Below are 15,639 nucleotides of genomic sequence, written 5' to 3' on the forward strand. Positions count from 1 at the left end.
CTCCATATTTCAGACTTCCTTTGGTTTTAACGCTGGGGAATCCATTTACTGATACCCCCGGTCAAAGGGGGTAACGGACCGGTTTATGCAGGACTCCGGCGTTCCCAGAGAGGAAGAGAGAGACGAGGAGGGCCAAGGTCCTCCAGCTCTCCCAATTCCTCGTAGTATTTTACGCCTTGAAAAAGGCGCGCGAGAGGCTCGCCACGTAAAACCAACTACCGACTAAGCCCCATTGAGCTCCACCACACCGGCTACACCAAACCTACGGTACCGCAGTGCGCCCCGAAAGTCCGCCTTCGCCGGTACCTATCCTGATGATACGACGGGATTTTGTCCCCGGTAATATCCCGAAGGACGTCGTCTCAGCAGACACCGTGGACGGCGCACAGGAGCCACCTTGCACCGCCTTACCACCGGTCTGACAGTCGAGTACCGGACGCCCCCGCACCCGCCCCTCGAAAGTCCCTACGGAGGCTGAGTGGGAGCTTCACGTCTGCGCCGCCTACCCCACCTTCTGCGCTGAGGTGCCGAAGAGAGATCCCACTCCATTTCGCGCTCTTTAGCCTCACGGTACGCCATGACCAGGTCACAAAACCTGGCCATTGCCTCTCACGAGTTCGGATCCTCTAACATGCGGGCGACGACAGCCCGCAAGGAGAGGTCTCTCCCCAGCACCGCTACCAGATCTCGCCTCGAGTGCTCCTAACACGGGCACGCTTCGAGCACGTGTTGAGCGTCATCGTCCGGATGCCCGCACGGTGGCAACCCGGATGTGGCTCTCTCCTGTAGACCTTTCACAGTACCTCCAGAAACAACCATGTCCCGAGAAGACCTGCGTAAGGTGAAAGGAGAGCACGCCGTGTCGCCGCTCCGACCATGTATTTCAGACTTCCTAAAGAAAATCTCATACAAAAAATGGACTTTTTAAATCAATAGAAGCTTCTAGAAATAAAGCGCTTTCTGTAACCATAACTGGATTTCAAAATATGCTTAAGCGCTCATGCAATTAAGTGACGCAACAACTTTAAAATCAAATTAATCACCAAGAACATTACGACTATAAATTCAATCGTAAACATTTAACTTTTGTTTAAATTGTTAAAATTGTGGTTAAAAGTAAGACGTGCACATAATGTTGAAGTATTTTTATTTGTACAGTGCAGTTTTGTTTTTGACTGATTTTACGGTTCCTGTAAAAACGGCATGTAAGTAAAAAAATAATTAAATATTTAGCTTTTTATAAATTTTTAATAATACACTTTTTTGTTTGGTTATTTGATGAACATTTATTGATCAGATTTGAAGAAACCATGTGAAGATTCCTCGGAAGAATGTCTAACAAAAACGCTACAGATGGGATTACCTACTTTCGTAGAGGGTATAAGGGAAATTGGGTTAGAAAGTTTAGATCCGTATCGTATAGAAAAACTTAATTTAAAAATGCCCGGTGATATGAATATTGAGTTTAAACATGGTGTTGCTAGAGGACTAAAAAAATGCCGGGTTGATTTTGCAAGGTATGTTATCTATCTATCTATCTATTTATATAACTGAATTGCTGTTCATTAGTCTCGCTAAAACTCGAGAAAGGCTGGACCGATTTGGCTAATTTTGGTCTTGAATTATTTGTGGAAGTCCAGAGAAGGTTTAAAAGGTAGATAAATATGAAAATGCTCGGAATTAAATAAAAATAACAATTTTGTTTTTCCTTTGATGTGTCCTCCCGTCGGACGGATTCCTTTTGTTTGTTTTAAGTTTATGTTATACAAAAGTTTAGGTCTTTTATTTATCGATTGAGGCACTACGAAGTCTGCTGGGTCAGCTAGTTTTTTATAAATAATTTTCCGAGACGTAACGTATTCTATACTCTTGACTTGCATATTTTGATCAATCAACAAAATTGGACTCTTTGCATACTTAAAGTATAATTTTCAGGTATAAAGATCATGTTTTTGAAACTCAGTTCCACTGTAATTTAACGATAAAGGGACACTATAGATCTGTGGGAAGGTTTCTTATGTTTGCCATTGACGGTGACGGAAAATCAATTATAAAATGCAGTAAGTTTTGATTTCCTATACCATAAGAATAAAACGGATACATAATTTAGTTCCAAATACTATTTAGTCTCCAAAGCTGCAATAGTAGCGTGGTTTATTTAGTTATACATATAATTCTTTAATGTTCTTTCTTTGTGCATGCACTTTTCTTATTGGATTATATTCAATAGTATTTATAATAAAATTTATCCTGAGTATCATTTTTGATCATAACTTATTTCAGGTAACATCAGACTACACGCTTTTCTCACTATCAAACCAATGACTGGTAAAGATGGCATGAGTCACCTGGAAGTTACCAGCTCAAATTTCACACACAGTTATGATGGCAGAGTTACTTACAGTGTTACGAATCTACTCAAAGGGAATCCAGAAATAAGTAAGTTTCAAATTAATTAAAATTAAATATGTACTTAACATTAAACGTGCTGGGTTCCTGATTTTTTTTCAATAAGGTCCTTTTACGACACTGGTGAATAAATATATAACAATTATAACTATTTTTCAACAGGTAATGCAGTTGTCAATTTTATGAATGAAAACTGGCGAATGGTCGCAGAAGACTTTGGCGATCCAATTGTGCATTACGGTATATCAGCTGTTATGAAAAACTTAAAGAAATTCTTCGAGGTTGTGCCATTAGAAGAAATAATTTAAATATGTTTCTTTAATATCGAAAATAAACCAGTATATAATTTCGAATGATTTATTTGTTAATTTTATTGATTGATACATACAAACCTACAAACATTATTTTTTGCAATTCAATTTGTATACGCCAATATTTAGAAATCTTATTTGCTGATAATAATACAGATTTAGACAAAATGAGAGAGTTGAATAATCACTATTAGATATGTTGTAGCGACACTGATAAACTTTAGCATCAAGCTTATATCAACCGAGAACATGTCATAAACCATAATTTTAAGAGGCCAAGCCTCAATCAATTCCATGAATGCTTTGGCTTGAACCCTCATAGTTTTAGGTAGGTCGTAATTCATAATCACTTTGTTAACAAGAATTTTAGTGTTGTTACGGACAGACACAAGTCTTTCACAAACAAATGACATAACGACAACACTGAGTATTATTGTAATACACCAAATTATAATCGTTGTTAATGTTCCGAAGGTGAAGTTAGGAGCTCTGTAAAAATATAAAGTGCTCCAAATCGCTATCACGATATACGTGAAGGTAGAAACTAGAGTCATGAAGATTTGTATGTTAAATAAATCATTGATTAATGAGCATATAGTTCCAATAACATCGTACATAGTGGCCAGATCACGTATTTTCATGTTGTTCGGAGAAGGACACCCGATCCAGTTGAATTTGTCAGTTTTCTTTGGATTCGATTCTGCTAAAGTAAACACTAAGGCTTTGTTTTTCTCTTGTTCTTCAATGAAATTTGTTAGGTATTTATTGATCATTTGAAGTCTACATTGAATCATGACTATTAGTTTACAGAAAGTCAGAACTTCCAGTTTCTGTAAGAAATAAATAGGTAGGACGAAAAATTTGCACCACACTACCTCGTCGTCGGTCAATAGATCCAGTGTACTGCTGATTATGTGAGACACACCCAAAATTATTAAATATTTATTCGTTTGATACCGGGACTTATTGTAAAAGTCTTGGGTGGTTGTAATGAGGAGCATGGAATCGAGTTCGGCGAAAGTTTCAAAAATGCGAATAGCTATCGCGCTAAGGCAAGATGACGTGGTGATCGAGGCAATAAAATACTGGGACAGAACCACCATAGATGGTACCTCGTCCATTAACTCCATTATGCTTTCTGTTTCCGTATCGGGAAAGTCAACAAAAACCGCAAACATTACAATAAAGAATATCGAAAGAATCACTCCGAATATTTTCAGTTTTGCATTAGGAGGTACTAGTTCTTCTTCGTTAACTATAGAAAATCTGAACAATCCGAACCAGTTCTCCAGCATCAAAGTTGGTTTCAATGTATACACGACTTTCTTCAGCTTGTTTTTGTTCAGAGTTTCATTTTCTTTTTGTTGTTGTTTCGATTGATTTTCATCTTTTATTTGAGCCATTTTTGAAACAGTTACACGTCAATATGTTAACCAGGTCTATAATGATTTGATGGCGCTATATTGTTAACGCGCTTCTAGTCAATTGTTAATAACGATAATGTGTTTCCATTAAATTAATCAAAAAGTCCCTCTAAAGCAATCATCGGCGTGTAGTGCGATAGATTTCGTGTTATTAAATTATATTATCGATCGTTGGACTTTCTTAATGAAACGTTGAATCAATACCTTTGTACTGGCTCGAGTTATGTACTTGAATTATTTTAGTGCAGTTGGAAGTAACTGCTAATAGCAACTTAAACCGAGGTCACTAGGCTCGTCAAACTAGTCGAAAAGCTTGACGTGAACCTTAAGATCAGCCAGCTGAGTCTCTCGCTGAATCTCCTCAGTGCGTTGGGATTCTGATCCTGTTTTAGATGAATTCGCGAAGCACCTATCCTTGAAATGCTAGGCCCCCGCGGGCGTTCTCGCAATAGTCGCAAGCTTTCACATCTTCGCTGAGTCCTCGAGCTCACCCATCCGTCCTGGTCAAGTGGCAAGGTCTCTAGACCAACTGCAATCCTTCCAAACAGGCGATAGTTATTTTTAAATAGCAATGACCTATTTAAGCGCAGCTTGTCTGCGTCTGACTGCACTAGGTGTTGATCATGCCATTCTGCAAAAATCTCAACTAATGAGAAGAAAAATTGTGTAGAAACGTCCTCGGTATATCTAAAGACACCTAGTATACTCATATCGCATGAGTAAGTAGAATATTAAGGTGTATAGACGATAGGCGAGCATGATTTTTCGTAATTTAACAATAGTACTGGGCTGATATTGACATTGTTGAGTGTGTAAAGCGTGAGTCCGAATGCCCCTTTACAAAATAATACAAATTAAGAAATAACAAATTATTGATGACAGAATCCCTTTTTGGCAAAGACCACGGACGAAAGAAAAACTCTGTAAAAAATTTGTCTTGTTGAATCGCTTGAATACAAAATTGTAAAATGTTGAATACAAAACAATAAAAACAGGACAGACTACAGCTACATCTTTAAGACTAATACCTGAACTCTGTTTTTAAAACAATAAAAAATAACTGCCAAAAATGTAGATTTCTAAAAATTTTGTGTGGTTGTTGCCATCTACCGTTGAATATATGAACGAACATGTGACGTGTCGCTGAAAGTAATTTATCTAGTGAAGCATGTGCTGCTATTGTTCATGATTTTCATAGATGGCGCTGTTTTAATAAAATCGTCTTTGTTTCCAAATAAAACCGAAATTTACGAAAGTTTTTTAGTTTATAATCTTCAATTTAGAATTTACGGGGTAATAAAAGAGGTGAGAATTGCAAGATTTCACGAAGAGAAGCGTTTGTCAATTAAAAAAATTTTAGAAGCCACAATACAAGCGCACATAGAAATTTCCAGTTATTTAATATATTATTATGTATCTATTTCTATGGAGAATCCGACCACAAAACTTTTTACTTAATTGAAAATTTTTGAATTAAATTGATACCTTGTTTCCAAATACAACTATTAATATTTATATCCATAGGTTGCCCAATAGACCTTTGAGTACATTGATTGCGATAATAAAATGTGGTTTAAGACAAAAAAAATATTGTTCCAGTTTTTATCTTAAAATGAATGAAAAGATTTTTAAAAATCACAAATTGTAATCTCGTGCACCGAGCACTGAACGATTCATCAACGAGATTTGGTTGCATGATTCGATCCAAGATTCAAAATTTCAATTTAAATCTAAAATAGTACATTGAATTAAATTGTTAAAGTATTAATAATTGAAGTTTGAGGTAATTCGAAAATTGCGAAATAGTTTTTATTTGTTAGATAAATAATTTTTTGTTAATTGAAATAAATATGTTTTATTTATATAAAAACGTTTAAGGTATTTTTGGACAAATGCGTATTAAGGAATAAGCCTATTATTGTACGAATAGTTTAAATTTTTATTTCCTTTATTCGCTTCGCGACACGTTAGGTTAAGACACATTAATAAATTTTTATATAATGAATATTTCATACACAAAAGAAAGTGTTTTAAGTTTAAAAACTATAAAGTCTCATGACAGCAGTGCGGACTTGCGCCCGCCTCCCGCTGTATCGACCGCGCCAGTCTTAGGCTTGAGTATTGGACTATCGATGTTTTTCTCCAAAAATGTACCAAGCACATTTTTCATTCATAATATAATAAATAAAATAAATGGCAAAACGGACGAATTTATTATTTTCAAAAGAATGAATTATATTATAGTCTGACTTTTAGAATCTACTATTTATAAAATTTCGATAAACTTTGATTATTTAGCAGAAATTTTATTTATAGCAATACCAAAATAGTCCAAAAGAGAAAATTATTGTAACGTGTGAATTAAAAAGGCTCAAAAATTATCGATAATCCGTATGACGGTCTACTCTATCGCCCGAGGACTATACGTGGGAATTCGAAAGCTCAGCGCGGCAGTGGTTGCACGTCTGACGCCCGGGCGGGTTCAACGCGGCCCACCGCCGCTTGGCCCGCACAGGCCGACAGTTCACCCTACACGTTGACCAGCTCCACGATGGGTCAAACTGCGGGTGCCGAGTGCTCCGTCAAAGACGATGAACCTCATATACGTGTTAACCCCACTGAAACTTCTCTGGTAAGTTATACAACAGATAATCTTTGATTGATTGTTTTAAAATTCATCGCCACAGCTGATCATGTCGTTTCCTAGTAAATCATGAGTACTTAACAAATCCTACATTTTTTAGGGGTCATTCAGAAAAAGTGGCAGTGATGCTTATTTTAGATTTGTGCACATCTGTACATTTATTCATAGACTATTTTACGAAAAGAAATTATTACTCATAAAAGTCTGCTAATAACGAAATAAATAAAACATTTCAGTAATTTATATTAATATAGTAATTAATTAATAAAGTCAATAATAAAGTATTTTACCAGGAATGTACCGATATATAGCTTTTAAAGTCTAAAGTTTGCAATCGACATTTCGTTTTAGACATTGTTATTTTTCTGTATTCACCTTTGCTTGTAAACTCCATGAGACTAAAATATTGTGGATGAAACGGTCACTAGCCTCAAGTCGGAAATAATTGTCTGCAAAATAAAAATTTTCGCGCCTCAAGACTTTGGCGCGCAATTTTTAGTTATAGTTTGACAGTTGTCGGTCTGACGGCGTGAGGTGCAGTTCTTAAACAGTTACTGTTGGGTTGTGTACCGTGAAACGAAACGTTAATAAATACGCAAGTAATCTGTCAAAACCTATTGAAATAAACTATTATTTTTATTTTGTAAAAAATATTCGTGAATAAAACAACGAGGGCATTGTTTTAATAATCGGGCAAAAATAATCAACCGAACATGGGGTTTCATTATTCGTAACAGTAATTAGTGTTCATTCAAACTGTTTTGAAGAGCAAGGTTTCGTGGATTTTTAGATTTCCTTGAACTTGATACTTAATTAATTAAATCGTCGCTAAGGACGATAGCCAAGCTCTGTTGGTGTGGGGGTAAAGTGACTGACTTGTATAATAAATAAAATTAGATATAAGTGAAAATGTCAAAGGTGTCGCTGAATAACGTTCCATCGAACCCTCGTATTAGTCGTCTCAGGACCTTCTCCAGGGTACGTAAATACAGTATATAATACCGTTAGAAACATTAAAATCAAGGCCTAGTTCGAATGAATGCTAAAATTAGATTTGTTTGAGGTTACCTTTTCGTCTATTTGCCACTCATTTGGGATGGCTTAATTCTCTATTCTGCACAAGGTTATTTGGTATAGAAATTATTATAGGATCGTTGTTCTTATCATTTTTTTGTTGATCCATTTTTACAACGGTAGCTTAAAAATCTAAAAAGCTACTCACCACTCCCCAGTTTGTTTTAAAATCAAAACAATAAACACATTTTAATGGACAAAGATACATCAGTTGGGTTTAATAAGTCTAAGAAATAAACTTTTTTCATTTTGCTACTTTATTTTTTGAGTATTGAATTTGAATACTGCAATAAGTATGGTAGAACAACCAATTTCCTTCAGTTTACACTAATTCTTTGTTTCCTGTAGTGCATAATTGTTGTGTATCATCAGTATGTAATGAGGATGTGAGGTAGATACCAAATTATGCTAATGACATCATTTTCAACATCAGAAAGAACACTCATTTGTATTCTTTTCTTGAATGTAACAAGTCTTCTTGAAGATAAACTATATATCCAAATCAATGGTATTGCTTATTAACAAAATTGACAGAAAAAATACTAAAACTTAGCTTCTGATTTTAATTCTAATTGAGTAATCACTGAGACTTCACATTACACTTATAATTTTTACAGTAATTTATTTGTGATAATCTAAAATTATGTCAGGCTCGTTAAAATAAGTTTCCAAGTAAAGTTTTCACCTCGACTGTGTCTATGTAGAATGATTTTGTTACATATTAAGATAATTTTTTTGTTGCACTGGATGTGTAGTCGCCCATGGCCTCCCTGGTGTTAAATTGTTACTGAATGACTAAAACCATCCTAAATGTGATTGCTGCTACCCACCGTGAGACTCGGGTTGTGGTTTGAATTGTGTTATAATCTTTTCTTATCAATTTTACCATCATTTTTATTGATATCTGTAGGTATCCATATTTTCAGTGTAATTGAGACAACGTAAGTGTTTTTGTAGTCTAAATTATATTCTATAATAGTTTCAAATTCTACATCAGGTGTGGATGTCTATCGTTTTATTTGATTGTAATGGTAAAACTTATAAAATATATGCATCATAACGGTGTGTTTTGAACTGTCACACTGGTTCCTATGAATGCCATAAAGAAATGAAGCATTCCAATTTATAGATGAGACAGCTATTAAAAATTTGAGTTTAGACATTGGCGTCAAGGTCCATCTTAGGTGACAGACGTCCCATGATGTCTATGGTCCCTAGTAATTACTTATTACCACATTGGCTTTGAGCCTTTGGCATTTGTATTTGTATAGCAATAAAAATTGTTATAAACAAAAAAATGAAGGAGGATGTTTTTTTAGATTATAACTCTTCGAAACTTGAAAGCTGTATTTTCAATTATATAATGAAAGTAATCTGGTTCTTTTTCACATTGAAAACTGAAGTAAAAAATATTATGAAACGGATTCACTGTTAGCTTTACTTTATCTTTGGTATCTATATAGAAAAGACTGGCTTAAAGTATCTGTCTTTATTATCAAGGATGAAAGAGATAAACTTGTTTGATTTGTGCAATTTATACCCTTTGCAAACAACTTTGAGATAAAATTAGATTTTGTTATGTTATGTATGTTTTATGATTTTTCTGAATCTAAGTAATGTATTATAATAATTAATTAATATCAATTATATTAACTAACAATACATTTCAATAGCAGAAATCATGACATGCAGAATAATTTGTTGCTTGGGTTTTTCCCTTAAGTATACTAAACCCATTTCCATAAAGCGGCACGACACGAGAACCATCTCATCGTAGCCGCCGGTAACTGCTTAGTCGATCCTGCAGACCAAATGGTAAACAGTCGATGTTGCCCAAAACACGTCATCGTCACGTCACGGATCCTCCCGATCCACTAACGGTGCTTTTAGGTTCCCCAAGCACCGGTTATCGTTCTCGTCGATATTCTTTCTCGTGATGTTGACATACGGACTCATCGGTGGTAAGTTCTTATATGAGTTTATTCAAAAGTTAGGCACGAAGTCGGTCGATCGAGTTCGGTAGGCAGCGGCTTGGCTCTGCCCTTGGCATTGCTGAAGTCCATGGGCGACGGTAACCACTCACCATCAGGTGGGCCATATGCTCGTCTGCCTAGAAATGCAATAAAAAAAGCCCTTATCAATGGTGCATTTTGGTTATGCGACCTTCAGACACAGCCCACTGAGTTTCTCGCCGGATCTTCTCAGTGGGTCACGTTTCCGATCCGGTGGTAGATTCTGCGAAGCACGGCTCTTGCTAGGGTTCGTGTTACCAACATCGTCAGGCTTGAGCCCCGTGAGCTCACCTACTAGCCCGGTGACGCTGACATGGTCTCTAGATCATCAGCTCAGCTTAGCTTAATTAAAATTTTTCATTTACCTGAATGCATATTTTGGTAGAGTGAGGGAATGTTTGTTTTTGTAAACTGAGCCCTACGATTTCCACCTTTGATTCATAAAACAGCTAAACTAAGTAATGAAGAGATAGATATTTTAATTTATTATTATATTGTAAATTGTAACTATACTGAGACCTTAGAACTTTATCTCAAGGTGGGTGGCACATTTACGTTGTGGATGTCTATGGGCCAGTAACCACTTAACACCAGGTGGGCTGTGAGCTTGTCCACCCATCTAAGCAATAAAAAAATAAAAAATAAATTAGTATTCAACACCTAAATTATAATTGGTTGGAATGTACGTAAGATAGATAATGTGAATATTTGTTGGATACTTTGTAAAAAAAGATTGTTTACAAGTTAAGTGCCCACATGAATCATAATGAGAACAATTTTAATCAAAATGTTCTGACATTAGATAAAAATTAATAAAATATATTAAACATTTGAGTAATAACAAACAATTTCGTATTGCTATGTATGTATTGAACTGTATTCTTCCATACAAATGATCATTGGTAAGAAATAAATAGCTGAAAAATTACCCAAAACATTTCATTTTCATAATTACAATCATGTTCAATATTTTATTGATTTTATTGAAGAAAGTTGTGACGTTTATCTGAGGTCAGTCGATTTCTTGCGCAGTAACAAAAAGATTAAGTACATGTTTCTTGCAATATGAAATCTTTATTTTAAAACGTACAACCAGATTTCCGTAAATGTAAATGACATAAATCATTGATAAAAATTTGACTGCCAAATTGGGAATCTTGTTTCTTAGCATAAAAAAAAAAAAAAAATTCGTTACTGTTATGTTAAGTAAGAGCGGCAGACGAGCTCTGAAGCTTAAGGCCGTAGCACTACTGATGTTAAGTGGCACAATTCATAGACATTAAAAAGTGCATGCCGCTTCCTACTATGTTAAAATCTCGGGTAGCTAGAAATCTTGTACCGGCAAATTGGTACAATATTTAGGATTGAGTAAACGTAGAACCGGGTGCAAAATGCACCTCACCACCAGTACCTAAATATCCGGATTTATTTTATTATACGAGGCGACTTCCATTAAAGGGTGAACCTGCACATATGACTTGAACGCTGGCATCTCAATTTTGGAGCAACTCTCTTAAAGTTAAAAAAGATTACGTATCCAATGTAAATCTGTTCACAAATGCGATCGTGATTAGAAACAAGCTTAATGATCTGGAAAAAGGATGATCTTAGGAACGTCACGTCCCCGAAGCAAGGACGCATAGTGGACTTTCGTGCCTGTCCTTGGCACTAAATGCTTAATGCAGCCATTGAACATAGTTCTGTTAACTTACCTTGTAAGAGTCGAGTAACATTTTTGAAAATAAAGCCTCTAAATAAAGATTCAGTTTAAAAAAAACTTTAATTTCGTTAATCGCTCTTTTAGGTAGCGTGTTTTCCGACCACCGGGCTAGAGGATCTTAATGATAATAATAGATCGTCTCGGTAATCAGAAGACGCCTTTATGCCGCTGCCTTTTCAATTTATTACAGCTACTGTTTTATACATCTGTAGTAACAGTTTTATCATCTACAGCCTAACTACATAATATTTTTTCCCTTTCCTGGACGGTATTCTCTATGACAACTTCTTTGTTCACCAATTGGTGGACTGCATATTCATCTGCATCCAAGACAATGAAAAATATTTCCATTATCCCTATCTTAATTTCCAGAGGCAGGGAAATTTCGTACTGGTAGGTACCACAACCATTATGCTTTTTTCTGTCCCGAAGTAGTCACGTTTTTCGAATTTCTGGATAAGACAGCCGTCCTTACCGATGCAATTGAACAGATAATATTATTTCAAAATAAGTCGCGCTGTGGTGTCAGTAATCCGATAACCGCTTTGCAGCAGGTAGGCTATATGTTAGATGTCTATATTACTTTAGAAAATATAAACTTTCTGAAACGTTCAGATGCCAAATACAAAATTTACGGCGCGCGTCATGAACTTGCCGGACTGGCCAAACGTAAAACTTGCGCCCGAACTAAAATACCCACTATAATATCAAACGTAGAACGTAAAATATACTAACAGCTCATGTAATAATACGACATGGCTAGGGTATTTCAATATCACATTGAGTAAAGCCGCTTCACACGAGTTGATTGTAAGTAATCAACTTTTGTCGCTCAAATTGTCACAGAACTCAACAATTAAGAAGGTGAATAGGGAAAAGTCATTGGGTAAGGATTGGATTTTTAGATAAAACCAATAAAAACATGAGCTTCTTGTTTGTTGATAGCCTAAGGAGCTATTCTAGCTACGCGTGGACGGGTAGGTGAGTTCATTGGCTCAACCTTTTTTTTTTTTTGGCTCAACCTGAGAGAATTTGCCAACACTAGCCCTAGCAAGAGCCATGCTCCGCAGAATCTGTTACCGGTTCGGGATCGCAACCCACTGAGAAAATCCGGCGAAAAACTCGATGTGTTGTGTCTATCGATTAATTCGGTCGTCAAACTCTTCGACGAGGACGGTTACCGGTGCTTGAAGGGCCTAAAAGCATTGAGAGTGGATCCAGGAGATCCGAGGAGACATGTTTCGGGTGACGGCGGCTTGGAAATACCCCGTCGCCTTGTTCGGATATAAGAAAAGTGTCATTGATCGTAATGACCCAGATTAAGAGCTTTGAATGAGTATGCTTCTGAGGGAGTTAAGTCTTTTAGATACAAAGAATGCGTACTTAAATTGTAGTTATTGAATTTTTTAACGTTTCACTCTACAATAGTTTTTTTGGCATATTATTTCAATTCATTTTTGTCTCTTGGTTATTGTGATTTATTTGAAATACAATATACTTAAGCGATTCAAATGGCTTTGTTTGTGCTATAGTTGGTTCAATAAAATCGAATCGCGTGTATCCGTTATAACATTTCTTCGTAACCTGACTTTGACAGTGGCCGTCACATTCAGACACGAAGGTGATCGGGACCTTCGTAATCACTCCGAAGGCTGTTACAATAACGAAATTGTTATTCGAAAATAAACTTGTATTTCGAATACGATGTTTATTTTATGAAACGGTGAACGATTTACAGTCGCGTATAGAAATTGTGTGATGGTTTTCACATTAGCAAAACTAGGAGGAACACAGACAAATGATATCTACTTCAAGATATTGGGATTTTCATGTAGGTACATTAGCGTATATTGGTTTCAGACCGAAGTGCTCTTGTATATTTTGAGTAACTGGATGTAAAATTTGTAGTGATGTTTCGTGACCATGAGCATAAAATAAAGCAGTTCGCATCCAATATACAGGATACTGATAATTTTATGTAAAACGATCCGTACGTGTGTCATTGACTCTAAGGAAGAAGGATTACAGTCGGAAGTACAATGTCTAGAATGTGATGTTGTGTACGCCAATAGCATTTTATAGGAAGTCAATCTTGTGATCGCTTTGTCGTAAAATAACCTATATAAATCAATCAATAACAAGCCAGCGCTTTGGGTCCATTTTCTAGGAATATAGTCAAACCTGGATAAGCGAGAGTTCAAGGGAGCACAATCTCATTCTCGCTTATAGAGGTTTCTCACTAACCCGAGTTTCTCGCTAATGCTCCCTCTGAATTTCATTTCGCGATTTTCCGGATTCAAACGCATTCACTATTTAGTTTATCACTTAATGATAGTACTTCAATTTTCAGTTTTGATGCAGAACAGAACTTTTCTTCGCAATTGATTAACGATAAACTGAGTAAGTCCGACAAACAGGACGGTACACAGGCACACGTGTCCATTCGAAAAGAATGCGATAAAATAACAACGTTATTTAGTTCTACGAAACAGAACAGGTTCAATATTGACTAGAAAACAATACAAAAACAATGGTAGGAAGTTCGGCAAAAGTTAAGAATGAGTCATAAAATTGCAGATTTAAAATTTGTAATTTGTTTTGTTATTTATTCCTCCTAAATAATATAAATAAATAAAGCTTGACTGTCGCTTATAAAGGTATAGATAAGTAACAGTCTCACTTACGGAGGTCCATGAAGGAAAAACGACTCTCTCTTACAGAGGTTTCTGTTTCTTGCTAATAGAGGTTTTGGGAGCTTAAAATGACGGGTCTTGGCTATTATTCTCACTTATCCAGTTCTCACTTACCCAGGTTTGACGGTATCTAAGAATCTATTAAAAAAAGAATGTTTTAAATTACGATCTTTTTTAAATTCGATTAGTAAACAGACGAGCATACGGCCGGCTGATGATGAGTGGTCACCGTCGCTCATGGACGTCAGCTACGCTAGAGGCACGCCGAGCTGTTTATTACCGTAAGGAGAACTTAAGAACAGACAGATTTCATAAAAAAATTGATTACATTGCAATAATTCTGTAAGTTTTTTTTTCCTACCTAAGCTGATGGTCTAGAGTCTAGAGAGACCATGTCAGCCTCACCGGTCTAGTAGGGAAGCTCACGGGACTCAAACCAGAAGATGTTGCTAATACGAACCCTACCAAGAGCCGTGCTTCGCAGAATCTACGACCGGATCGGAAACGCGACCCACTGGGAAGATCCGGCGAGAAACTCAGTGGGCTAATTCTGTCATAATTATCTATGCTTCGCTTGCATTATTTGGAAGAAACAAAAATTAAGGGTCTTTTCGACAAATCCTTGTGATTATTTACTAGCGAGAAATAGAGTAGGTACAGTAAGTACTTCGGTTGTTAATGTTATGTAGCCTCAAAAAAATTATGAAAACAGCCATTAGTGTGTTGTAAAACGGTATGCTTGCTGGACTGATAAAAATAAATGTTCATTTAATGGAAAATCCCGTTTGTTTGTATCGTAATGTCGTCACGGCGTTCGGATTATAGGCAAATAAATCTTCGGAATATAAAAGCTATTTTCGTAAATATTCAATAAATTTTCCATAAAGGTTTTTTTTTTATAATAAAGCTTAGGTGTCAAATGAAATTTATTGTAAGAGGTTCTATTGTTTCAAATTCAATACTAATGCAATACTAATTGAATTGGGAAAGGAAACAAAAACATCAATCTGAAATTAAACTGGAGACGGTAGCATTTCACGTTATCGTTGTCTTAAATCTAAAAAAAGGTATGTTGCATATTTTTATCAGACCTGTATATAAGGATTAGATAAAGTGAAAACGTTTTAATACCTATAGTGCCTCTAATCCTGTGTTTATCAAATTTACTTATCAATATAAAGTAACATGTCATTTGGTTTGTGTAATTTAATAGAGCCGGCATATCTAAATACTCCGGTTCGGAAAATGTTGTTCTTCGTGTATATAATCAAAGGTTCTTCGATATAGCAATATAATAGCGATAGCACAATGGCTGTGAAACACAAAAGCTTTTTTAATTTAATTTTTTATCG

The 15,639-nt window shown here is 35.9% G+C and overlaps 3 protein-coding genes across 4 annotated transcripts in view; 2 read left to right on the forward strand and 1 right to left on the reverse strand.

Annotated features, from left to right (window-relative positions):
• Positions 1–27: 27 nt before the first annotated feature.
• Positions 28–2,765, forward strand: LOC114241797 (protein takeout). Its single transcript, XM_028172766.2, has 5 exons — positions 28–1,205; positions 1,298–1,517; positions 1,936–2,060; positions 2,284–2,439; positions 2,572–2,765. The coding sequence occupies exons 1-5, from the start codon at positions 1,133–1,135 to the stop codon at positions 2,715–2,717; spliced, it is 720 nt and encodes a 239-aa protein (XP_028028567.2). The 5' UTR covers positions 28–1,132; the 3' UTR covers positions 2,718–2,765.
• LOC114241824 (uncharacterized) lies at positions 2,760–4,360 on the reverse strand. Its single transcript, XM_028172805.2, has one exon. It carries the CDS (start codon positions 4,121–4,123, stop codon positions 2,879–2,881), a length of 1,245 nt encoding a protein of 414 aa, XP_028028606.2. The 5' UTR covers positions 4,124–4,360; the 3' UTR covers positions 2,760–2,878.
• A 2,218-nt stretch (positions 4,361–6,578) lies between these two features.
• LOC114241732 (putative monocarboxylate transporter 5) overlaps positions 6,579–15,639 on the forward strand; it is a 57,483-nt gene continuing 48,422 nt past the window's right edge. The window contains exon 1 of one of the 2 annotated variants that reach the window (XM_028172661.2): positions 6,579–6,776. In XM_028172661.2, the coding sequence (XP_028028462.2) occupies positions 6,696–6,776 (81 nt within the window). In that variant the 5' untranslated portion in view covers positions 6,579–6,695. Of the gene's footprint in view, positions 6,777–7,293; positions 7,767–15,639 lie in introns of those variants that run through there. The other variant, XM_028172662.2, reaches the window with a different exon arrangement.

Source organism: Bombyx mandarina, chromosome 23 (assembly GCF_030267445.1).
Source record: "Bombyx mandarina strain Sakado chromosome 23, ASM3026744v2".
Taxonomy (NCBI): domain Eukaryota; kingdom Metazoa; phylum Arthropoda; class Insecta; order Lepidoptera; family Bombycidae; genus Bombyx; species Bombyx mandarina.

Bases quoted from the DNA above. Each gene is read 5' to 3' on its own strand.
- LOC114241824 (XM_028172805.2), bottom strand. From the start codon at position 4,123: ATGGCTCAAATAAAAGATGAAAATCAATCGAAACAACAACAAAAAGAA.
- LOC114241797 (XM_028172766.2), top strand. From the start codon at position 1,133: ATGTTGAAGTATTTTTATTTGTACAGTGCAGTTTTGTTTTTGACTGAT. The intron at 1,206-1,297 runs GTAAGTAAAAAA...TTTATTGATCAG, and splicing joins GGTTCCTGTAAAAACGGCAT to ATTTGAAGAAACCATGTGAA. The intron at 2,440-2,571 runs GTAAGTTTCAAA...ATTTTTCAACAG, and splicing joins CAAAGGGAATCCAGAAATAA to GTAATGCAGTTGTCAATTTT.